This window comes from Gastrolobium bilobum, unplaced genomic scaffold, assembly GCF_033153095.1.
Source record: "Gastrolobium bilobum isolate Gb01-03AN ecotype WA unplaced genomic scaffold, APGP_CSIRO_Gbil_v1 utg19485, whole genome shotgun sequence".
Lineage (NCBI taxonomy): Eukaryota > Viridiplantae > Streptophyta > Magnoliopsida > Fabales > Fabaceae > Gastrolobium > Gastrolobium bilobum.
This window is the reverse complement of record NW_026895112.1, coordinates 58,990-86,396: the sequence shown is the minus strand read 5'-3', so window position 1 is coordinate 86,396 and position 27,407 is coordinate 58,990. Positions and strand designations below refer to the sequence as shown.

At 31.6% G+C, this 27,407-nt stretch overlaps 1 protein-coding gene across 2 annotated transcripts; it reads right to left on the bottom strand.

Moving 5' to 3' along the window:
* Positions 1-5,171: 5,171 nt before the first annotated feature.
* On the bottom strand, positions 5,172-26,097 carry LOC133311060 (cytochrome P450 716A67-like). Of its 2 annotated transcripts, XM_061512165.1 has the most exons (6): positions 26,081-26,097; positions 17,875-18,113; positions 7,172-7,389; positions 6,679-6,923; positions 5,809-6,196; positions 5,172-5,727 (listed from the first exon to the last, which is right to left on the bottom strand). In XM_061512165.1, exons 2-6 carry the CDS (start codon positions 18,098-18,100, stop codon positions 5,296-5,298), a joined length of 1,509 nt encoding a protein of 502 aa, XP_061368149.1. In that variant the 5' UTR covers positions 18,101-18,113; positions 26,081-26,097; the 3' UTR covers positions 5,172-5,295. The 2 variants fall into 2 exon arrangements, with proteins under 2 accessions (XP_061368149.1, XP_061368086.1); XM_061512102.1 differs by lacking the exon at positions 26,081-26,097 and having other exon boundaries at positions 17,875-18,157.
* Positions 26,098-27,407: the final 1,310 nt, after the last annotated feature.

Here is a 27,407-nt window from a genome sequence, read left to right as displayed (position 1 = left end):
AAAGCGGGCTGGCCCGCCCCGCCCCGCCATCGAAGGTGGGCTAGATATCTCAGCCCGCCCCGTTTGGGCGGGCGGGGCGGGCTCCCCGCCAAGCCCGTCACATTTTACAATAAAATTTTAAAAAAATAAAAAATCAGCCCGGGCGGGCTGGCGGGCAAGGGGCTTAGAAAACTCAGCCCGCCCCGCCCCGTTTGGCGGGCGGGGGCGGGCTCGGCCCATTTTTCCAGCTCTAATTAATATGCATAATAGTTTATCATGCAGAAAGTAGTGGGCATTAAATGCTGAATCTTATCCCACCTCTCAAGTTCAAAATTCAAATTTAGAATGTTTAAATTTTAAGTATTGAATATTTTCCCTCCCAATAGACATAATAATGAATTAATAGGCTTTGCAATTTTCTATGCGAAAAATAAAGGGAAACATGCGTAGAAGTCTAGACACATTCTTCAAGTAATAGCTTCTAGGTAATCATTCACGACATAGGAAATTGTGTTAATTACACTCTTATATCAAAAGAATAAAAGTTTAATTTCTTTCTAATATATTTAATTTTAAAATTTAAAATTCAACATGATAATTGAATTAATTATACATATTTTTAAAAAATAATTTTTTCTCTTTTAATTTATTATATATATATATACATTTAAAATATTTATCTTATGTATTTATTAAAAAGTTTCTTGTACGAATTTTTTCCTTTTTGTATCATTATTTTAAGTTAAGATTTTAATTTACTTTATTTTAAATTATATTTTTATAACTTTTAATATTTTTTTCGTTTAACTAATAATTTTTTATTAAAATTAAATTTATTTTATACATATCCTTTTCCAGTTTTATAATTTATTCTAATAGTTATAATAATTAAGCCCAATAGATATAGTAATAACTATCATTAATATGCTTAATAATTTCCCATGCATAAAGTAGTGGGCAATATTAAATGCTCAATCGTTTCTCACCTCTCAAGTTAAAAAATCAAATTTAGAAAGTTTAAATTTTAAGTATCAAATATTCTCCCTCCCAATAGACATAATAATAAATTAATAGGCTTAACAATTTTCTATGCAAAGAATAAAGAGAAACATGCATAGAAGTATAGGCACATTCTCCAAGTAATAACTTCTAAGTAATCATTAACGACATATGAAATTGTGTTAATTACACTCTTACATCAAAAGAATGAAAGATTAATTTCTTTCTAATATATTTAATTTTAAAATTTAAAATTCAACATGATAATAGAATTAATTATACATACTTTTAAAAAATAATTTTTTCTCTTTTAGTTTATATTATAAATATATATACATTTAAAATATTTATCTTAAGTATTTATTAAAAAATTTCTTTACGAATTTTTTTTCCTTTTTGTATCATTATTTTAAGTTAAGATTTTAATTTACTTTATTTTAAATTATAATTTTAAATATATTTTTTCGTTTATTTAATATTTTTTTATTAAAATTAAATTTATTTTATACGTATCCTTTTCCTGTTTTATAATTTATTCTAATAGGTATAATAATTAAGCCCAATAGATATAGTAATAACTATCATTAATTTGTTTAATAATTTCCCATGCCAAAAGTAGTGGGCAATATTAAATGTTCAATCTTTTCTCACCTCTCAAGTTAAAAATTCAAATTTAGAAAGTTTAAATTTTAAGTATCAAATATTTTCCCTCCCAATAGACATAATAATAAATTAATAGGCTTAACAATTTTCTATGCAAAGAATAAAGAGAAACATTTGTAGAAGTCTAGGCACATTCTCCAAGTAATAGATTCTAAGTAATCATTCACGACATAGAAAATTGTGTTAATTACACTCTTACATCAAAAGAATGAAAGTTTGATTTCTTTCTAATATATTTAATTTTAAAATTTAAAATTCAACATGATTATAGAATTAATTATACATACTTTTTAAAAATAATTTTTTCTCTTTTAATTTATATTATATATATATATACACACATTTAAAATATTTATCTTAAGTATTTTTTAAAAAGTCTCTTGTACGAATTTTGTTTCCTTTTTGTATCATTATTTTAAGTTAAGATTTTAATTTACTTTATGTAGATGATTAATGTAGATGTAAAGTAGAGTTTTATTTATTATTTTTTTCCTTATACTATAAAAAGGGAATGAGAGGGAATTTTTTTTTTTTTTTTCATAATTTATATATTTATTGGCTATTGTTTTCTTATATTCCATTTTGACTGTTTTGTTTGAGTATAATAGATTATATTTGCTTGATTGCTTCAATCATAGATTTCCATTGCAGATTTTTAAACTGTTTAATCTTATATTCCAGTTTCATGACTATTGCCATATGGATGTATGTTGGACTTTGTTTTCGTTAAAATTGAAGAGTGTCCTTTTGCATCCATTGGAATTCAAAAAATTTAATGAATAACGTTGGAAAAGTAAACCACGTCTGATGTGTATTACTTGTATTTACAAAATGTTAAAATCCCAAAGAAGCTCCACTTATTCATAATGACCATTTACTTCAAGTGAAACAACTATCTTATAATAGGTTTAGCAATTAATGTTATTATAATTCACGCACATCAGGCTTTTCATTTTCCAATGCGTGCATCAGCCATTTTTTAAAAATTCAAAGGCATTCAATAATAGAGACTTTTCAAGTTATCACATGGAATATGAATGGTAACAACTTTTAAACCCATTATTATGAAAGTCATACATAAAATAAATAAAATTCTTTATTTTTTTGGATATACAAAGGATATTAGTAATTATGTTCGGTGGACAAAAAAAATAAAAAAGAAAAGGAAATAATATATAATAATATATATTTTTCGCTATTATGAAGCCACAATTGTATGATACATATTCAAATAAAAGAAAAAAAAGGGAAGCTGCAAAATTGAAAAATCAAAAGAGGGTAACCCATATCTTCTTTAGTCTTGTGCAATGCTCGCCTCTTTGTTGAGTTGCTCAGTTCTGCGTTGTTCCTTGTCTTCTTTTTATTGTGCGATTGTGTTGTCCTCTACAATGTGCATCTCTTTCTTTGATGAAGAGAAAAATCATATATTAAATTTCCTCGACGCACTTCCAAGAGAAAAGGACGAAACTCAATCTGTTTCTCGAGAAATAAATGAATCAAACATTCCTATTTTGTGGATAGGAAGGAATACCTGATGAAAGATTTATCATTGAGGGACTTTTCTTCGAAAGGTTGAGTGTCATTGAAAAAGGTGACTCTGGAAGCATAAAGACCCTCACTGCAGCCGTGGAAGAAGAATGAATTAGCATTGTGAATAAAGATCTCGTTTTGGTAGTCGTGGATTGAAACAATTGAAGGTGGAAGACGCTGAATATGTAAATAACCACTCACAGTATCATGAATCCTTCCACCCTAAAAAATGAATAAATCAGTGTCAGTATAAAATTTATGAAAACGAATTCATAGGGTTTGTTCATAATAAAGGAACCAAAAATTATACTAATAGAACAATCTCTAGACACATGAACGGAAAAAAAATGCAAGCAAGACAAAAAAGAAGAAGCAACACTTCCCTATTTATACAAAAACTCAATGCATTATTTGAGTGCTTGTAGAATACACTTCACCATTACCGATGCAGGAAATAGTGGGAAAGTTATACAGCTGTTTGCCACCAACGAATTTTGAATTTCAAATATTATCTCACTCTTTTTTCAATTTTTTTTGCGAAAAATAAAAGATTTCCAAAAGAGGCAACTTTTCAAACTCTTCTCAAGTGTGAACACAAAGCTGAGAATGAAGGACAGAGCGACACATCAGCAACGTTTTCAAAGTTTGATTCCCCTTTCTATATATTATTAAGATGATTCTTTGAGAGAAAGTAAAAATGGTATGTTGCTGCCATTTTTTAAAATAATTAAAGATCCCCGAAGTACGTCTAAACCCAACTATTCAAGAAAAAGTTAAAAGATCCTTAAACAAGTAAATACTATTTTCAAATAGGCACTCAAAACAAGTATATGTTCGAGCATTATTAACTAACTTCTTATCAATTTTAATTCATTTCAATATGAATAACAATTTAACGGATTCAATTAATTAAAAAATATAACAAGTCTGGAACAAAATAATATATCAGTAAGGAGCTTGACTTTAGTATAGTCTTCTACTAAAAGTGCCAAAGTAGACTTATTTAACAGCTGTAATAAAAGTACACCTCCTTGTTATTAAAAAAAAAAAAAGTACACCTCCTTCGGTCCTTCTTTTCTTTTTCATCTTCTTACCTGTAAATTCTTTAATTTATACATTCTCTAAATATATATATATATATATATATATATATATATATATATAAATAAAGAAAGAGTTATATTTATAAATTTTTTATTCACAAATTCTTACAAATTACATTATGTATTCCTAGAAGTACACTACATTACATTATGTACTTTCTGAAGTATATAGTGTATGATGAGTCTCCAATTTACTATGTATTAAGGATCAATATGAATATGAAATTGATTTAAAAGTAATTAAAAGTTATGAAAATTATAATTAAATTATTATTTTATTTTCAATAATATTCTCGTAAGATTTCTTATATTTTCAATAACATTTTAGTCCTTTTGAGGGACTAATGTGGGTCTTTTTTGAATTTGTGAGGGATCACAATTTTAACTAAATGAGTCCATTTTGAATTTCTTAGAGACCACGAATAACCTTTTTATTTGCTAGGGACTAAAGCGGCCATCGTGAAATTCACTGAGAACCAAAAATGATATTTACTCTAAAAAAAAAAGAAAAAGAAAGAATGAGGTCCATTGATTCACATATCGGTCTCAATCAACTCTTTCTCAAAACCCACTTAAGCCCCCTCCAATATTCCCAAAGTCCCCACTGTGGTTTGCTCTATTTTTTCCTACAACTTCCTCTGCTACTCAAATTCTACAAGAAGAAATAAAAGCTGCAAAACCTCAATCACCTGAATGAGAAAAAAAAAACATACATGCACACACACTCGAAGAATAAAAAGAAAATATAAATTCGTCAAAAATACTGGTGGATAGTCAATGAACAATTTTATGTGATTTAAAATGACAAATATTTTGATTTAGATAACATAAATTATTGCAAACTTATACCATAATCAAATTTATTAAATTAAATCCCAACACATACCAAGGGATTCAATTTAGCTGTGTAAATGAAATCAAACATATCATAGTATCTAAAGGGGGATTTTATTATTACATTACAAGCTTTCCAGCAAAGCTGTGTGATAAAAATCATACCATAAGAGCTTATTATTATTTTTTATATTTGCACTTTATGTAGAATGATATGAGCACCATATTGTGGCTGAAGAGTAAGCACTTGAGCTGGAGCATGAGCATAAGCAGGAGAAAGTTCAAATGAGAAATGTTGTAAAATCAAAGACAAAGCCATCTTTGCTTCCAACATGGCAAAGTTTTGTCCAATGCACATCCTTGGGCCCCATCCAAATGGAATAAAAGAAACTCTGCCATTTGTTGCGTTTGAAACTCCTTCAGAAAATCTATCAGGATTGAACTCCTTAGCATCATCACCCCAGAGTTCACAGTCATGGTGAACCAAAAGTATTGGTAAGGAAATTTCCACTCCAGCAGGTAATGTCATGTTTCCAAGTTTCATATCTTTGTGAACAGTTCGAGTAACCTCAAGTGCTGGTGGGTATAACCTAAGGACCTCGGACAAAATCATGCTTACCTGTTACGAAAAGATTAATACTAATGGTAAGTATCAAGGACATACTATTCAGTATCAAAATCATAATAATACAATACTTACAATATTAAGGTGACTCAGCCCATCAAAATCTGGTTTGTTGTTTCCAAAGACTTGTAAGACTTCATCCCTAGCACGTGCTTGCCAATCAGGGTACCTACTCAATAACACCATTGTCCAAACAAGCAAACTTGAAGTGGTTTCCTGCCCTGCAAAGTAGAATAGCCTGCATTCCTCTATTAAATCTTCAAGATTCATTCCAACATTCTTATTGTGTCCTTGTTCTTCAATTTCCTTATGATTTGACTCCAGAAGTATTCCTAATAAGTCATTCTTAGCAGCTTCACCAGCCTTTAGTGCTTTCTCTCTCTTGTTAATTATATCCTTAAGCGAAACTTGTACATCTCTGTAAATCTGCTTCATCCTCCGTTGTGTAGTATTAGGTAGAAACCTACAAATAATCATAAATTATCATGATACGAAGGGAATGCTCATTCAAATATGAACTAGCCTTCTAGATCTAGTGGTTGTTCTGTCAACAGTAAACATAGTTTGGTTTTCCATATGCTAGTGTTTTACTTTTGCAGGTGGCAATTCAGACCCTGCATCTCATCTTCCCATCACAATATTTCGTAAATAAGTGGACATTGTATATGACACAAAGATTCTTATTCTGTATGACAAATGTAACTTAACTGAATGAAATTTTTTCCTATTCATGTTGCTATTTAGAGACCGCATATTCATATCACCATAATTGTTAAATTGCTTGTTGTTAAAACAAATTTATTTGATTCTTAATGAAAATTATTATTTGCTAAATGTTGTTTCCTGTCTGAAATATGGTAAGTTTAGCTCAGTTAAATAAAACTCCTTTAATAAGCTTGATCTTACTTTAGTCATTGTGCAGTCTGATACACAAATTAGTTATACCTCCATCCAGGGATGAAAGATTTCATTAAAACTTTCATTACAAGTTCAGCTTGCTCTTTTTGAAGTTCAAATATTCTTCTTCCTTCTTCATAACTAGTTCCAAATGCTGTTCTAGAAATAACGTCGCTCGCCAAATTCTGAAGGAAAGGCCATATATCCATTTCACAGGATCCATCAAGAGATAACATTCCCTCCCATTTGCTAATCAGATCATTACAACTTTCAAAAAATATTGGTAACATAATCTGTGGTGTAATAAAGAAATAACAAAGAGTTAACATTCACTGTGTCAAACTACGCACATAAACATGCAGATGTTTGCAAAAGTATATGTTGCTGGATAAACTAGCACAAGCTATGCCAATATGCCATACCAAATATTTTTGCCAATAGAATGCATTTCCAGGAAGAGTAGTTTTGCCAATGTGTTTCTGACATGTTTTCAAAGGGCACAATATTATACAAGATCTATATCTAGTAAAGGGAAACTAACCTTCAATTTTTCTAAATTGAATGCGGGGTTTATTATCCTTCTGTGCGTGGTCCACTTTTCTCCCTCATGGCTTACAAGACCCGAAACTAGTAACTTGACAAGCTGATTAGCATTAGGTTTTGGGAAGTCATAGATCTTGTTAAATACATCTTTCATTAGCTCAGGATCTGTGAGGGTCACACTTGGTGTTGGTCCTAACCAAATAAAAGAATTATTGCCTGCATACGATCAGCAACTTTATCAGAAGTCTCAACTATAGATTAGCAAAAAAAAAGAAAAATTATAATGACAGAAATGTCTTGTAAAAAAGAGGGAAAATTTTTCAGCTTCCGCCTCTTCCTCCAAAATCTAATTCAGGAAATTCCCTGTTATGCAATGTCATTCTAAAACTATTTTAAAAAACTAAGTAGCTTCTTTTTTATGGAAGAGAATGGTAAGAAAAGAGCTACACATTTTATCAATTGAAGGACTATTGCTTAGTATAAAAGGGAAGGAGGATTGAGGCAGAAGCTATAGGGATACTTTGGGTACTGTCAGAATATTAGAATGTATATTATTAGTCCCACTACCATGTGAATAAGGCCCAAGCTAGTGCACTTTATTATTATAAATATAAGTCTCATGTTTTCAATTGCTGGAAAATGTCGTGGCCAACCGAACCTTTCATCGGTGCATGTAGGCATGTCTGGCTGCCTTTCCTTGTTAAACCACCATAGATCAGGTCATGTCTACGTGGATCTAATCAGTTTGCTTATGGTCCAAACCACTTGGGAGATTCCAGCGAGCCACCATTGTTTCAGACATTTTCGTTGTTGATTTTTGCAATGTCTTACTCCCTATTTTGTTTTTCCAATCAACTTTGGGTTTCTTGCAAGTACTTTACCATAACGAGGGGCGGACCTACATAGGGCTAGGGTGAGCCACACCCCCTTCTAAAATATGAAAATATGTTCTACTATATGATATTTAACATGGTCTAAAAAAGCAAAATCTTGAAAGTGCTTTTAAAAAGTGAAAGACAAGAAATGTTATTTATAAGAAAAGTGTTCCACTCATTCATTGCACCCAATTAGAGATAACTATTATTTACCAGATTCAACCTGCTAGTATATATGGCAGGTTTTGTTCTTGGTTTGCTACCCTCCCCAATCAATGTGGAAAGTTGGTTTTTCCGTTGTATACAAAGAAGAGTTTAGTTAGTAATGCATATTCACTCTACCTGTCAAATTTGTGTAGAATTTGATTTTATATTGATGGATTATCTAATTTTCTTTTTATAATCATTAAAAATTTATTCATATTGTCGTGTCAGAACTCAGGAGAAGAGTATTTAAGTTTTGACTTTGTTGGCAAAGAAAAAAGGTCAGTAATAGTTATCAATTATTAGTTAGGACCAAATGCTAAAAATAAATAACACATTAATTAATTTACTGTGTCTTCTGCTAAATAACAGCTAAGGCATGAAGGTAAACAATAAAAAATTGATCTTACAAACAAAATATAGGGTCTTAAGGCTAGTTCCTCATTGAAATAGAGGATACATTGGACCACTGTCACCGAAAACAAAAAATTAACATTCCAACCAAAAAATTGACAAAAAATTCTGTAATTTTATTAAGTTCTTCCTAATAAGTATTGTCATATTCTTAGCGTGATTATCCAACCAAAACTGGCATTACCTCTTCATAATAGTAATATAAATTTTTGCCCCCCGTCATATAATTTTCTGGGTCCGTCACTGGTTCCAATGCTTCGAGGTTGCTTTTCCCGCCCATGTGGCCAAAGGCATTTGCCGGCCTTATTTCTAGAGGTGGCAATATGGGTTGAGCCCGGCGGGTCAACCCGTCAACCCGCCAAAACGGAGCGGGTTGGGTTGAGGTTTTCAACCCACCAACCCACCTCAACCCGCCCCGCCTAGAAGTGGGTCAAAACGGGTTCAACCCGTCGCGGGACGGGTTGACCAGCCGGGTTATAAATTATTATTTTTTTTTTACAATTAGGTAGTATTTCATTAGTCCTTAAATTTTTGTGATATCCAAATTTTTTTTAATCTTAATACTTCCTAAAAAAAATAAAGAATAACAAATTTATTTATGACAAATGTTATCTAGATATAAGTTCCTAAAGAATGTTTGACAAATATTAGTATATATTTAATATTGAGACTAAAAAAATATTAGAAAAATTCATAAAATATAATTTATTTTTGAATTTTAATTAATTTTATTTAATTGGTGGGTTGGTGGGTTGACCCGCTAACCCACCATAAAACGGGGTGGGTTCATTTTTCCAACCCATATTTTTTGGCGGGTCAACCCGCCCCGCCCCTTTTTGGCGGGTTGGTGGCGGGGCCGGGCGGGTCGGGCGGGTCAACCCAAATTGTCACCCCTACTTATTTCCACCATTGTCCTATTCATTACAACAATGACATTGACTGGATCCATCGCTTAGAAGACCTAAGGTACTCCCGTTAAGATTTGGTTGATAGGTCAAGGGCATTTATTCCTTCTCATGACATAACTTGACGATATTCCCAAGAATAAGCAATCTAAGTGGATGAAAGTTGATGACCAGCTGCTGAGAATATTTTGGCAATCCATTAATTCAATGGTCATTGAGTTTTTCATTCTCTTTGAGACATGTTATAAGGTGTGGGAGGAAGCCAAAAGTTGCTTCACAAATGACGTCCAACAATTTTACTTAATTGCTACCCTATACTAGAGATCTATTTGAGCACAAGAAGCAACTTAGCAAGTTTTTATGTGTTTTGCTCTTTCCAATCTTCTAGAGGAATTATGTTTGACTAGTGTTGAAACTCCAAACTAATCACAGACATTCTAGAATTTGTTGAACCTCAACAACAAGGATTTACCGGCACCTGATCAGGGGCGGACCTACATAGGGGCTAGGGTGGGCCCCCGCCCCCCCTCTAAAATATGAAAATATGTTCTACTATATGATATTCAACATGGTCTAAAAAAGAAAAATTTTAAAAGTGCTTTTAAAAAGTGAAAGACAAGAAATGTTATTTATAAGAAAAGTGTTCCACCCATTCGTTGCACCCAATTAGAGATAACTATTATTTACCAGATTCAACCTGCTAGTATATATGGCAGGTTTTGTTCTTGGTCTGCTACCCTCCCCAGTCAATGTGGAAAGTTGGTTTTTCCGTTGTATACAAAGAAGAGTTTAGTTAGTAATGCATATTCACTCTACCTGTCAAATTTGTGTAGAATTTGATTTTATATTGATGGATTATCTAATTTTCTTTTTATAATCATTAAAAATTTATTCATATTGTCATGTCAGAACTCAGAAGAAGAGTATTTAAGTTTTGACTTTGTTCGCAAAGAAAAAAGGTCAGTAATAGTTATCAATTTTTAGTTGGGACCAAATGCTAAAAATAAATAACACATTAATTAATTTACTGTGTCTTCTGCTAAATAACAGCTAAGGCATGAAGGTAAACAATAAAAAATTGATCTTACAAACAAAATATAGGGTCTTAAGGCTAGTTCCTCATTGAAATAGAGGATACATTGGACCACTGTCACCGAAAACAAAAAATTAACATTCCAACCAAAAAATTGACAAAAAATTCTGTAATTTTATTAAGTTCTTCTTAATAAGTATTGTTATATTCTTAGCGTGATTATCCAACTAAAACTGGCATTACCTCTTCATAATAGTAATATAAATTTTTGCCCCCCGTCATATAATTTTCTGGGTCCGCCACTGCACCTGATGTAACTTCTTTGGTCGTGCCTCCATTGGTTTCCACTGCTCTCATTTATAGTGCTCGTGACTAGCAAGAATAGTAAATGTTATAGCAATCGTGATTATGGATGGAGGCCTCGCTATCGCTGTAACTATTGTCAAAACTTGGGCCATTTCGAAGAGCGCTAGTATTACAAATATCCTAATCTAAACCCAATTATTGCTAACTTTGCTCAATCTGACATTGCACCACCCTCAATTGGATAAGTAACCAATTCTAGTGCCGATTATGACACTCTTCTTGGACTTAAGATTGCTTCCCAACCTTTAGCTTCAAAAATTGGTAATTCTTTTGCTCTCCGCTCTCAGTCACCCACTAGGCCCTTGATATTTGACTCAGGTACTACTGATCATCTATGTGATAATAATGACCTCTTGATAATTTAACCTTTGTTACTTTTGCTAATGGGACTAAGGTCTCTGTTTATGGTATTGGACAAGCTCGTCCACATCTTTCCCTACCTTTTACATATATTTGATATTCTTAGTTATCATTTTTAATTTAATATTTGTTAGCCAATTAGTTTGTTCTCTTTCATGCACTATCAAATTTTCTAACAATTTTGTTATGATGTAAGATCTAGGTAGGGCGAGGACGATTGGCATGGGTTGTGAGTCACTGGGTCTTTGCCATCTCGCCATGCCTAGTTCCCTAGTGGCATATTTTATAATGAAGCCTCTAGAGCTCATTCACAATCGTCTGGGTCACCCAATCTTTTTCAAACTTCAATGGATGATTCCGTTTTTATCTGATCTCAAGTCTTTAGATTGTCAGTCTTGTCAGCATGAAAAATCCACTCGCTCTTCCTTTATGAATACAGTTAATATAAATGAGCTTATGCTTCTTTCTTTATTGTTCATTATGATATTTGGGGTTCAACTTAAACTACATTTGGATTTTTAGTATTTTGTTACATATATCGATGACTCTTCTTGTTTACTTGCGTTTACTAAATGAAAAATTGTTATGAGTTTTTTCTTTTATCAAAATTTTGGCTGAAATTTATACTCAATTTGACTTTTTTATTTGGATTTTGCGTAATGACAATGTCATAGAATTTATCCTCTATAGTGTCAGATTTTTTGACAAAATAGGACACCTTACATCAAACTACATATCCTCATACTCCACAAAAAAATGGAGTGGTCAAATGCAAAAATAGTTTACACACTGCAACTTTGTTGCTCAGGAGTAGTCTAGATTGGTGTGCAAGCTTCGTTAATCTTTAAACAAACTGAAGTAGTGACTCTGAGCTTGATTCACTCGTATCAGTTCAACTATTTAGGCTTTTGGATTAATCCATAGTGAAGTCGATCACACTGTTTTTTATCATCGTAGTTCTTCTGATTAACGCATCTATCTCCTGGTCTATGTTGTAAAATTATCATCACTGACAATGATCGAGTTGAATTGAAAAGCTAAAATAATACTTGTTCAATCAATTTCAGACCAAAGATCTTGGTAAATTCCTATATTCCTTATGTGTACATGTGGCACAATCAAGGCAATGTATCTTTATCTTATAGAGACAGTATGCCTTAGATATCTTGGAATAGGGCAGTATATTAGGGTGAAAATCCATTGACACACCCATGGATGCTAATGTCAAGCTTCTACCTGGACCGAGTGAGCCTCTCACAAATTATGGTCATTGTCAGAGATCGATTTGGAAGGTCAATTATCTTACTGTAACAAGACCTATCGCTTTCGTAGTTAGTGAGGTCAAATAATTCCTTGATCCTCATTGGGACTTAGTTGCCAAGATTCTCAAATACATCAAGGAGGCACTTGAAAAAGGCTTATTATATAAAGATAATAGGCATATTGAGGTTTGCAGCTACTCAGATGTTGATTGGACATGTTCTGCTACAGAAAGATGACTTTTTTAGGCTATTGTGTCCTCTTTAAGAAAAATATGATTTCTTGGAAGAGTAAGAAGCAAATCATGGTATCCAGGTCAAGTGTAGAGGCTAAGTATTGAGCAATGGATATTGCAACTTGGGAGTTTATATGGTAGAAGCAATTCGTTAAAGAACTAAGTCTATGTGAACAACTTCTTATGATATAAGTATAGCTCCATTTTATCTTTTAAACAAGACCAAGATCATATTAATTGGACAAGTATAGCTCAAGTTATGTCAAAAATATGAAACCATATTTTTGTTGTCAAAGTTGTTTTATGTTGTAGCTTGCTCCAGCGAACAAGTTAGCAAGCAGATCAAATTTCCTGAGAAGTTTCTCACTTCAGCAAGAAAAAACAGCGAGGAAGATCATAAAAAATCCATGGACTTTTATTTAAAGGGAAGAACGGAAAGAGAGTAATTCAGTTCATGATGGCTGTGTCCTAGAAGAGGAGAAGGCTTTGTTCTGAAGCGAAGGAGCTGAAGGAAGGGTCAAAGCTTCCTTATAATAACCAATACCTCTATAATGAGAAAATAGAGATTAACCATAACTAATAGAAATAAATGAGAAAAGAAAGAGGTTATGATAATGAATTATTTTACAGAAAAATGGAATTAGAGTAAGTTTTGCAGTAAAAATACAATTAAGTAAAATTACTAGAAACTTTAAAATAAATTAGTGAGAGGCTAGTTTATTATGTTTACGAGATAAAACACATGTATATAAATACTAAGCTATTTGGCTATAACAAGTTAAAAAGAAAGACTGAAAAAGTAAGTGACCAAGTGGATCCCATTGACCAAAGTCCAAGTCATTTAAGTGACAAAACACTTAGCGTTTTCTCCCCAAAAACAGCATCCTCGGCCTCTTCTTCTTGTCATACTCGAAGAAGCCATTTTGGGAGGAAGAAATATTGTGAAATTCATACATGGAGCCAGGGTTCACCAAATCAAGTGATTCCAAAGCCAAAACCATTTAAAATCGCATCCTCTTCAAAGCCCAAACCTTGTTTTCTTATAAGGAGCATTGTGGAGAGAGAAATCTTTCTCTAAGTTTCGAGTTTGTGAAGGATTTTGGTGATTTGGGAAAGTTTGAGTGCATTGGAGCTTGGAGTTTGCTTATCCTAGCATCCTGGAGTGATTCATGGTAAGTTTCCACCATTCAATTCATGTGTCCTTGAATTTTTAAGATTCTTAGATTTTCATGAATAATAATTTCTTTTGATGGTTGAATGAGTTAGAGATTGTCTGGATATAGCTTCCTTTGTTAAATATGCTTAGGATTATTTCTTGTGAAGAAGACAACAAAAGAAGTCACCACTTAGATCACTTTGAAAAAATGACTTAAACAAAGTGTTGTGTAATCATGGTTTAGAAGGAATATTCAAGAGCCACAAAGTAGAGTTGAACTCTCTTAAGGAGAGAAAGAATATTCAAGAGCCACAAAGTAGAGTTGAACTCTCTTGAGAAGAGAAAGAATAGGTATCGAAGAGCCATAAAAGTATAGTGGAATCCTCTTAGATGTTTATTACATGCATGCTTGTTTTAATATTTTTGATGCACTGAAAGTGAAGTATAGGGTGGAGTGATCCTCCAAAGACCTTTATTTTACTGAGATTTTATCTTACCCAACGTTTGGGAACATTTCAGGTACCTCTACTGATAGTGAGGGAGCATCCCTTGGAAAAAGGCCATCTTAGGTTGATTTCATGGCATATTGATACATTTGGAATACTTTTGTTGTAATTATAATTGTAATCCCATTTTGAGAAGAATATATATTATGTGGGAACTTAAAAGATGATAATTGTTATCTTGTATTACCCTTGATGCATACTTTTGTAAGGGACTTTGATCATGTTTTGTAATATTTAAGTTTGAAGGTTGTAATGACTATGAGACTTAATTATATACCTTTGTGATGTTATTCATTGGTATGTTTGTATGATAAACTAATATGCAAGTATACAATAATATAGATGAGAAACGAAGGGAAAGATAAATGTCTATTTTGTATGAGAAAGAGTTAGAAAGACATAAGATGTCAATGAGATCCTAGGCATATTGATGCTAAAGGATTTGAATGAGAATGTGATGTGTATATATGTGTAAGTCATGAGATTATATGATGTACATTGATGTATGTAATGAGATGGACCATGGATGGATCTTAGATTTTAAGCCTTGAGATGCCTAAGAATGGCATGTACTATGAGAAAATGTTAATTAGGTTCAAGTTGGAGAGTCTATATGACAAAAGGATGGCCTTTAGACCCTAAACCGAAGCTGGCAAGTTTTTTTTGCCACCTCTATGAAATATTTGGATATTTCATGGTCAATATCTGGATATTCCCTCGATGAATATCTGGATATCTGGGCGAGACAGCCAACAAAGTGTAGTAAAATGACCATAACTTGAGCTACAAAGCTCCAAATTGAGTGAGATTTTAGACCTATGTGAAGCTAACTCATAGAACTATAACCCTATAAAATCTTAGGGCCATTGGTTAAGCATATTAATCCCAGTTTAAATTTGAAGTCACTTTCCTATTTTTCGAAAGTTTTGTTGAAGCAGTTGACTTATGACGGGCGTAACTTGAGTTATGCAGATCCAAACGAGGCTTATAATATCCGTTGGAAATTCCAAGATGTATAGTTTAACACACCAAAAGAGAGGAATTAATGGTTATGTGAATTATTCCCAGTTTTATAAAACGTGAAGACTGTTCAGTTTTGAACATGAATAAAATGAGATTTAAGACTTGTTGGTGAATGGTAACCACTTGACATTTATGTAGAAACAATGTATGGTATATTTGAGTAAAGTTTAAGTTTTCCACATATTATTTAAGTTGTGATTACAGTTTTTGAATTGCTTTAATTACGGAAAAAGTTTTAATCAAAAAAACAATTATTAACTGAAAAGAAAGTTTATCTGTATTTTAATTCAATTATTGTAATTATAACTGCGCTTAATGCCATACTTATTGATAACAAACCGGTCATGAACGAGGTGTTACATTCACCGTGGTGACCTGTTATCATGTTCTTTTGTGGATATCATTAGTTTCTTATCTTTTGTCTTAGTTTTCCTGACTATGTCAGGCTAGGTTTTTTTGTACTTAGGGTTAGACGAAACCTTTTGACCTTAATGTTATTTACTTTTTCCTAGTAATTTGATATTCAATCTTTATGTTATGCAATTAATCATATTTTATTTATGAATTGATCACTCATAGAAGAACACATGAATCTTTCATGATAATAAGGATGTTGGTGTAGGATTTTGACTTGATTTATTGCTAGATTTTGCTTGATCTAGGAATACACTTGTGGAATCTATTACTCTTTTGATTCTTCATTCTTAATGCCTGCCCTATGCGAGATCACTAAAGGATTAAGATTCTTAATAGGGTAAAGAATTGAAACACCAAGGGATTGAGTTTTAATTAATCTTGAAGAATTTTTAATAACATGAAATTGAATGTCAATTGAGGAAAATGGTGGATTCATTAGGATGAAATTGGAGAAATCGACACCCTAGCTACGTTTTGAGTTATTAATGTTTGTCCCTATTTTCAATTTTGCGTTCTTGATTCAATTCTTGATATGTAGTTTGTTAGCTCTAGGTTTAGATTTTATATTTAATTCATACTCCCAAAAACTTTAACGGTCGATCAAACTTTGGTCGCGTAGTGAACTTAATGCTTGATATATTAATCCTCGTGGGACTGGTAATTCTACGTATCACTTTATTACTTGTACGACCAATATACTTGTCATGATTGCAACAGTGTCCGATTCTACATGAGAGAAGCAAGCATGTAGATGGGAAGTATCATTTCTTGAGGGATCTTATAAAGGATGTGTAACTGGTCTTGTTTTTTGCAGAAGTAAAGATATGTTGCTGATTTGTTCATTAAGCCTCTCAAACTTGAGAGATTCTTTTCACAAGCCCAGTGGAATACTTTGCATATGTTCCATGGAGAATGTAAAAGGATGTGGAATAAACTGAATGTTACAAACACCAATTTAAGGGAGGGAAGTTAAGACTTTTCATTTTCTAATGTTATTTGAAAGTTCAGTAGTTGTGTAGTATTTAAGTGTGAAGCAATAAACATGGTCTATGTGTCAGTTATTGATGACAAGCTTGGAACATAAGCCATAGCTTTCAAACTTTGGTATCAAGAATCTTTTATTGATGACATAATGAGTCAGTTATCGGAGGTATAATTAGTCATTTTGATTAGTATTTATTTTTGGTTTAGTGTTATGTGTATATGATCTATGATAGAAAAAATATTCCTTATTCTAATGTTCTGAGTTTTTTAGTTTTGTATTTTATTTTAGGGTTCGCTTTTTCTGCAGTTACTGCAGATAAGTTATTTGCAGTAAGCCCAATATGACATTGTTTTGGGGCAGAAATCATGATATTTTTGTAATTTTAATTTATTTCAGGGTTATAATAGTCTTTATATTTATAATTTTTTAAGATTTCAATACCAAAACGACGTCGTTTTGGGAATAAATGCAGATAACTTATCTGTATTAACTGCAGAAACATTTTTCCCTTTATTTTATACCAAGTATAGCTGCACACCATATATAGGAGTCCTCATTGATTTTGTAAAATTTCTAATCATATATTCACATATGCATAGACTAAACAAAAATACCAAAAATAAAATAAAATTAGTAACACGGAATAAGATAATGCAAAAGAGGGATTTTTTTTTTTTGGGTACTACTATATCTTTTTTTTCTATTTCCCTTTAAGTCCTAATTTTTTATCCATGTTTGGAAAATATGTTGATACTACTGTAGTACCGAAAAAGCACTCGCAAAAGAGAGTCACTATTTTGTGGGTACAAAAAAAAAGTGAAGGAACATGGATTATCAAAGTCATTAAGTCAGGAAGCGTAAGGAAAAAGGAAAATAGATTAAGTATACAATAACAAAAAATGTAAAGAAAGAGGCAAATAGACGACAATTGCAAATAAGAAGAGTGAGAAGCATAGGAATACCTTGTTTGTTGAGATGTTTTTGGACAAAAGGGAACACACGGGGCACTATATCATCAGAGAGATTCATGAGTTTGGACCTTGCTTCCTTTTGCATCTTCAAAATATCCTTTAAGTCCCCAACCATAATCTTGTATGGATTGCCCTGAAGACCTTGTTCTCTTAGAAGCCTCTCAAGCCTCTTCGGCTTCAGCCACAACCAGTTCAGCACCCTCCATGCCCATATCATAGCAACTATTACTGTGAAAATTAATATGCCTGCACTTGTGGCCCATGCTGCTTCCATTTTTGTGTCTGCAATTGGTAAGGGAAAGAAAATAGGGAAGATAATAAAACCAAAGGAAGCAAAGTGCTATACTTTTCAAAAATCAGAGCTAGTAGTTCTTACAGAATTTGGGTGGCAAAAACTATGAGGTGCTGTGCTATTATATAAGTTATCCTTTTGATATTTTATTTTTATTTTTGTGTTTTTTGTTTTTGTTTTTAGTATCTTCATATTCGGCATGAATAAGATTACTAATATACAAGGAAATAATTCTTTTAGGGAGAAAGGACTGATATTTTTTATATTCGTATTATATAAAACTTTTTATTTAATGTTTTGCAATTTGAAGTAATTAAAAAAATGTAGAGATTTTATTTTATTTTTTAATTATGTAAAATAATATTTTTTAATAATTAATAAACTATTATTATTAAATGTTAGCCCCTCTCTCAAAAATATTTATTATAATTAGTATCTTCTATTAATTTTAATAATACTTATAATTTTAAAATTTTATTATCGCACCCTATTATAAAAAGAATCCTACACGTAAGTTTTTTATTAATCTTGAATATTTAAAAAATATTTAAATACTTTACATGTTTTTTATTTTAAGTAATAATAAAGATTTAAGAGAATTAGTTAAAAAGACATAGGATACCTCAAAACAACACGTTTTGTTTTCCTGGTAACTTCTAGTATCTTTGATATAGTCTTTGTAATTATTTCAGAAGAATTACTTTACAAATTTTATCTAAAATAATTCAAAACAAAATGATAGCCAAGCATAAGATACCGCGTAGCTTTGTCTTTCGGCTCTTTGTGTAGACTTTAAAATTTAGCCCTTAATTTCAACCATTTCTAGAAGAAAGCTAATATCATTCGGTTTGGAAAACAATCTGCATATAAATAAAATATTGTATTGAGTGATTACATTATTTTTTCCCCTCTTTACCGAGAAAAAATTGTAAAAATATGTTGGAGTGCGTGCGCGCTTGCGTGCGCTCGTGCAGGCGCTAGTGCGTACGCACGTGCACGCGCGCATGCACGCGCGCCTGCACGCGCGTGTGTGCGTGCCTAAAATAATATATAACAATCTACCGAAAATAAAATAAAAAAATATATAACACAGATAATATTATGATAAATTGTGCAATATTATGATAAATTGTGCGTTAGTCTATTCGTGGATATTTAGTCATGTGTAGTGGAAATCAAACTACTAACAACACAAAAAGTTATCTTAATTGTGAGTCAACCAGTTATATTATACTATTCTATTTATATATATTTTCTCTCAATATACATCAAACACAATATATTTTGATTTTTTTTTGTCAAAATCATGGAATCAAAATATATTTGTCCCTATATATTAAATTAAAGTAAATTCCTTTTAAGGGAGGCTAAATATTGTAATGTACTCTTTCCTAAAGAACACAATATGTGATATCATGTTTTCTTTTTAAAATTTAGATTTAATTATTTATAATAATTTTACATATTTTTTTATAGTTTTAAACATTTTTAAACTATACTTTTTTATATTCTACTTGAATTAATTATCACATATATTTCTTGCACAATTTTTGAAATTTTTTTTTTAATAATTTTTTATATTTATCTAAAATAAAAATATACATATGATACGGACAATATTTAATAATGTAAAAATATTTATACGTGCTTAATTAAATTACTGTCATCCCAATTTCCCAAACATTAATTTTGCATAGACGTCTATGTAAAAGCAGATCCATATCAAAGCAAAATGCTTCGACAAACCATCCTTCGCATATAAAAATGGAGTATTTTTTAAGACAATTTAATTTTTTTAACTATTTTTAAAAAAAACTAACACATATAATTTTTTATTGATATTCTTCTAATATTTAAATTAATTATGGATATACCTTTTATAATTTTAAACATTTTTTTTAAATGTTATTATTTTTTAGTGTATATCTTTTTATATCTTACCTAGATTTAAAGATGCTTAATTTTAGAAAAAATAAAATAACTCAGCTTATCCCTAAAAAAAATAAAAAGAAAAAACGCTTCATCAGCATACGAAAGATTTTTCTTTAGTATGCGTTTAAAAATCAGATTAAAACAATAAAAATATATTGGCCAACTGTGTCTTGATCCTTCACCAACCTTAGTTCGTGGGTGGGAACTGGGGACTCGAGTCTAAGTTTGATTGGGTCAAATTAAAACTAAGCTGACTCAAAATCCAGACCGAACATTAGACGAAGAAGAAAAGGAGATTGGAGATTTGGAGTCGTTAGATTCATCAAGTAAAATAACATTTTCTGAAATTGTGTGGTTCTTTCAACCATATAGAAAGTGATAAATTCCTTATGATACCTAACTAATTAGTATAGTTAATATTCTTGTGTATATATATTATTTAATCCTGGTCCGTTTCTAAAGATGAATCCAAGTCGAACCAAACCTGAATAATTCAGACGGGGTTGGGCAATTCTGACTGATGCTCACCGGCAAGTATACCGATCACACAAGTAATATAATGATAAGTAAAGTATTGTCTTCACAGGGATTGGGTCGAATATCAATTAATTGTTCCTTTTAAGAATGGAAGAGTTCAAAGGTTGTGACAAATATTGTCGATTGGTTTGAAATTGAGAACTGAAATTAAAGACTTATTTTTGTAATTTTTGTTTATGAGAAATAGACAATAAAATTAAGAATTGATTTTTCTAAATGTATGAAAAGCATTGTAGCTAGAGCGCACTCACCTTATGATCCCCACTTCTTATTTTGGATTGACTTACAATATTCATTTATAAAATTACTCGGATAAATTATTATCTAAAATAATTAGTTAAATCTCAATCCCTTGGCAATTTAACCCTTTAATCTCAATTGGAATCCTAATCCCTTAGCAACCCCTCATGAAAATTAAGCAATGAACTCAATAATTTAGGCATCCGTAATTCAATACACATCTATTCCTAGCATGTATACGAACCGTTATCCTACCCCTTTCAGGATGAAAATCCCAATATTCCTATCTAGAGTTCTAACCCTCAGACTATTATCAACTATTAGAGTGATCAATTCTAATAAAGAAAATATAAATTACGAACAGAGTAGAGATAAAGATAATTATATAAACGAATAATTATAAATCAATTCAGCGTAAAAAGGGTTCACATAGGGCTCGTGACCCTAACTACAATAAAGAGTAACTAGCCAAGCATAATCATGGCTAAAATTCAATATTCAATGAAAGCATAAAATTAAAGAGAAAGAAAGAAGAAGAAGAACTTGCTCTTCCGAATCCTCTCGGAGCTCCGCCGTCGTCTCTCTCAGTAGAATAGGTCTGCATCCCCTAATTCTGTCATAAGGATCCTATTTATAACCTTGCTTCTTTCTTCCAAAATTACCCTTCGCGCATCACGGTCAAATTTCCCGCAAACCGGCGCCGGTTGGCGCCTGTGTGGCGCTAGTTGGCGCCATGACTCTGTCAAATTCTTCACCAAGTTGGCACTAGGTGGCTTGGAAGGTGGCGCCACTTTGCTGTGTTTCAGCGCCACTTAGCATGGGTTTTGCGCTAAGTGGCGCCACTTCCCTGTGTCCATTTTTGCTTTCTTTTAGTTTGGCGCCTGTTGGCGCCATAGTGGCGTACCAAAGTGAAATTCGAAAACTGGCGCGGTGTGCGCCAGTGTGGTGCCGGTCCGCGCCATGTTGTTGGAATTTGTAGTGTGCTACACCTATCTGAAATTGCGTTAACAGGCTTTTTATAATTTTCACTTCTTTTTCTTATAAAAACACAACCAATAGGTGATAAATATTATTGAAAAGAAAGAATCAATATAATTAGCAAATATATATTTAAATTGCTCTAGTATGACTCAATTCTTATCAATTTTAACACAGAAAATCACACTTGCCAGAAGCACATCACCGACCAGGATGAGCAACGAGCATCACTATCTTGAGGGCAAATCTATCACTTGTTGGTGCCATTGACCATATATTTTTATTTTTAACCATGTTTTCAGTTCCAAGATTGAGAACAATTGGTGGTGTCTATGTATATATGGAGTTCATAGTATGAGAAGTATGAAAATTTAATATGGATAATTTAACTTTACATAGATCATTAACATTAATTTATTTAAATTTAATATTAATTATTCATGTATGATTGAATTATTAAAACTAATTCATTTCATCTTTTACTTTTTCACTTAATACGTTATATATATAATTGTATTTAAAAATTTAATTTTTTATTTAAACTCTGTCTAATAATCAAATCGAATTTCATTTGAGCACTTTAGTCTTTTTGTACTGTAGTCTTGTATTTCATATCCCTCCGGCCCAAAGTGTTCAATGTTTTTAAAAGAACAAAAAAATAATATTGAATTTGACATGAATAAATTATTAATAAGCCTACGTCTTGGAAGAACCAATAAACATATACAATTGGTTGCAGAGGAAATATAAATTTGTGCAATAATTCAAAGTTCTTTAAGTATTTAAACCAATGATTTATTTAAATATCAATACGTCGTTACATTATTTAATGAATATAATAGTTTATATAATTACTACAAAAATTAAATTTATTAAATGAAGTATCAACACACAATTAAATAATAGTATAAAACAGTTTTAAATCAGTAACTGCAGATAAGTTATTTGCAGTAAGCCCAATACGACATCGTTTTGGGCAGAAATTATGGTGATTTTGTAATTTTAATTTATTTCAGGGTTATAATAGTCTTTATATTTATTTTTTTTTTAAAATATCTATATAAAACAACGTCGTTTTTGGAATAAAAGCAGATAACTTATCTGCATTAACTGCAGAAATATTTTTTCCTAATAATATATAAAAATTAAACTCATTTAATTTATGGATAAAGGAATGAATGTTAACAATGGATTTGGATCCTCTCATTCATGTGGAAAAAAAAAATGACATGATCTTTACCATACAAAGAGATATCAACGGTAATAAAGGAATAGAGAGAAAAAAATATTGAAATACGTAATTACAAAATCATAATTCTTGATTCACTTTTATAGATACTGATCGGTCACGATGAACCGCTGCTGGCGGCGAACCGCCGTGACTGACGGCGGCGAACGGGTGCGACCGGTGATCGATTCGGTGAACGGGTACAACCGGTGACCGATTTGATGTACAGACACAACCGATGACCGGTTCGCGAAAGGTAAGAACCGGTTCGGTTCAAAACTAGATGATCATGTCATGCTTTTTTTCACATGAGAGGAATTTTCGTTAGCAATACACTATCTTGCACACTCTTTATTATTAGATGAATTTCACCTAGTTCTCACTAAATAAAAAATAGATTTAAATCATTTAGTGTGAATCATGTAAAATTTATTTAATAATTAAGAGTGTATTAAAAAATATGCAATGTTAACATTTACTAAGATATGTATTGGCCTCTTATTGTTACACAATTAGATATTATGTATTTATTATTAGGAGAGCATGGTATACATATGCAAGTTATAAATGTAACATCATCAAACCTATTAAAATATTGTGTACTTTGATGCGTCACTTTATTTGAAAATGTAACATGGGTTGAGATACATATGGTAGAAGTAAATGGGTTAACGCGTTAGGCTTCTCAAAGCATGACAATGCCTTTCTCACGCATTTTAAGTTGGGCATCGCACACATAAACCAGGCTTTGATGATTTTTTTTTTGGAAATAAACCAGGCTTGATGATGTAAGTTATAAACTAAGCATGACAATGCAAGTTATAAACCAGGCTTAAAAACAAAAGATGAGGTGGGCTTTTATTTTATTTTTCCCTTTTTTCTTTTTACAGATATATATATTTTTTCTAAAACATAAATTTGGTATGTCTTACTGTAATGATAGTTATTGGTACAGGTGATAAGACAGGTCCAACTGTCGGGTTAACTCATTTAACCAGTCCACAGATGACGGGTTGGATTGAGATTTTTAACTTGTTAACCTGTTTCAGCACCTCCATATAGGTGGGTCAAATCAAATGGGTTCAACTCATCGCGACCTCGTCCCACAATGAGTTGAACCCAAAGGTTTTTTTTTTTTTTTTGTAGTATCAAGTAACATTGCATTTGTCATATCAAGTTTTGTGATATCCAAAGTTTTTGTTTATCTTATTTCTCCTCTTCAAAAGATAAAGAAAAAAAATATTTTATTTATGATAAAATTTATCCATATATGAAGATAAAAATGAGTTCCTAGTATTGTGAGACAAAATATTAATCTAATTTTAGACTTGGGATTAGAAAAAAATAACGAGAGTGTGAAATGAAATTAAATAATACTATAAAATTTATAAAATAATTTATTTTAAGTTTTTATTTTTAAATTTTTGATACGGATTAACCCATTAAACAATCATGAAACCGGACGTTTCACACCATTTTTAAGAGCAAGCCAAACCTCCGTCCTATTTTGGACACATTAGGAGTGAGTTGGAATGGGTCGAGCCACTTTGCCCCCAAACATCGGCAGATCCACACTATTGCAAGTGTGGGCACTTGCAGACACAAGTTTTTGGGCTCATAATGTAAAATATGCCAAGGCTAAATTTAGTGTTAAGGACACGTGGAAAAGTAAGGACGCACACGTTTGGTTGTTGGCTAATGTGCTGTTGGAAATGTCTAGCCATGTATCTTTTATGTATAAAGTTGGTTTTACAACCAAAAATATTGAAACTTATTAGAGTTTCTATGAAATGTTGTACAACTCATAATGTAAATTTTTTTACCTCACTTGTGATATATAATCATATTTAATATTAAAATAATAATAAAAAGTAGGACAAGAATATTTTGCATCGCTATACAAATAAAAATCTTAAAAAATAATCATTGCTTGAAATTATGATAGTTTAATTGACTCTTAATTATTATTTTTTTGTATTAAGTTGAAGTTTTCTTTTCTTTTATTGTTTATATTTTTTTTGTTTTTTAATGCATTTAAAAAAATCTCAAAACAACTAAATGTGCAAACATAAATAAAATTTTTTGGGTCCGCCACTGCCTCCAAAGCACCCAAATATTTGCACATATTTTCACTCACATAGTTACGCTATTTTATAAGTCATTAGATAACAAACTACGCTTAACATTTTCCTTTTTCGAATAATTCACATTATGACCACTGTTCGCGTTGCATGTGCAATTATCCCAACTTAAACGAATTAAGCCGTGTTGATGTTGTATACGCATATAAGATATATAAATAAATTTAACATTTATGCTTGAGATTATAATGTATTTTTGACTAATATATCCAACTATTTGTGTTAATACATTTTATTATTAAATATTTATTAGAAGAATGAGGGTGAATAATCTTAGTCACAGAGATTTTAATATTATATAAAGCAACAAATTTAGTCCAACAATTTAAATTAGTACATGAATGTCATATTAATGATATTACTCCCCAAGAAAAAGGACAAATAGGTATAGCTCAATCCCATTACTGGGTTAGCAGAATAGAATGAAGCCAGATGATCACATATATATCTCCCATAGATACTAAATTTACTAATTGCTATTGCTTGTCCTATACGTTCACTTTGTTCTTGAAGCATTTTTAGGGACCTATTTATAGGCTTGGGTAACCTTTAAACTTCAAAGCCACCCCAGAAGCAAAATGTGGGACTTTAGTAAGTTCTTTCCTCCCACTTGCTTAATTTGTTCAAAGTGGAACCCACGTAAATCTCACTTCCCAATTCTTCCAAGTTGTATATCTCTTCTAACATATAGGATAACATGTCATTAATGTTGGGATACAGCTTTCACCCATAATACTAATGGTTCAAGAGGAAAAGGAATCTCCAAGTCGTGTAAAAACAACCTCTTCCAGAAAATTGAGGAGGAAAAGTTATGGATCTGTCAACCCAAAAAGTTGAAGGCCTGCAAATAGAAGGCCACTAATCCAACCAAGGGGCTGATGGTGTGGGGTAGCATACCTACGTACCCACTAAGGTAGGTGACTCGGGCCAGTCTAGATTCTTCCAAGGTTTAGCTTATTGATTCCATATGTGATATATTCCCTTCATTTTTCGTGACTCATCCTATTTTGACATTTCAGAAACCATAACCTTGGTGTAGAAACATCATACGTAAACATGAAAAATATATGGTATCTTTCTTACCATAGTATATTGGACTTTTGCTACTGGCTGTGCTCTTGTGCTTAAATTAGAATAAAGATCAAAAAACTTAATTAATACGAATTAAATGAAGAAGAAAATTGGAATCGTCTAGATTCTTATAAAACTAATGTTTAGAGTAAGGACAACGATAAGTGTATACACACACGTTAGAATAATTGATTTGAAGATCTACACATTCTAAAGATATGTTGTTCATATTTTATATGAACATAAATGATTTAGTATCACTAAATGATGGTAGTTAGTTAGCACATGGGAGCTGAGCAGGTAGAGGTGAAAGTATGTGTTCAATCCTCCCTCACTATCTTTGGAAATTGTTTAAAGCTTTAATCCTGAACCCACTCTTAACATGATTGTCTCACGTTGAGGATATATGTGGTTTATCCAAAATAAAATAAATGATTTAGTATCATAGAATAATTCACATGTTGTTAATATGTTTTTGCTTGCTTTTTAAACATCTAAGTTTAAAATGATATTACCCATCACCTAAATCTACTTATAATTTTTTGAGGAAAAAAACTGCCTGTATTTGCAATATCTGATATAATGAAGATAATTATTATATAAGAAAAGTGTTTATCTTTTTAAACGATACAACTTATATACTTTCACTCTCACAAAGAGATGGGACCCACACCTTTATTTTTTTTTGTCAACTCTCTCTCCTCCTTTATCTATCTCCTTCTCTATCTTGAAATGACATAACTTTACATTCTTTAAAATGACACACACTTTTCCTTTATTATATTGCAAATACTTGGCCGGATGTATTTGGTATTTTTATAAATACATTTTTCAACACCAAATAATATTTTTATTTTTATTTCTAAATTCAGGAGGAATCTCCACTTAACATCTCCAGTCATCTCCAGCCTTTATTATATTCCATAATGGCTCCCATATAGGAGAATTCCAACTGTGGACCTATACGGACTGAAGCCAAGTGTCCCCGTACCGAAGTATGCCTATATGATGCGTGCTCAAACGAATGCATATTTATATAGATATTATTATTAGCCAATGCAACATGAAATTTATGCACGTATGCCATGCTATGCTCTCACACACA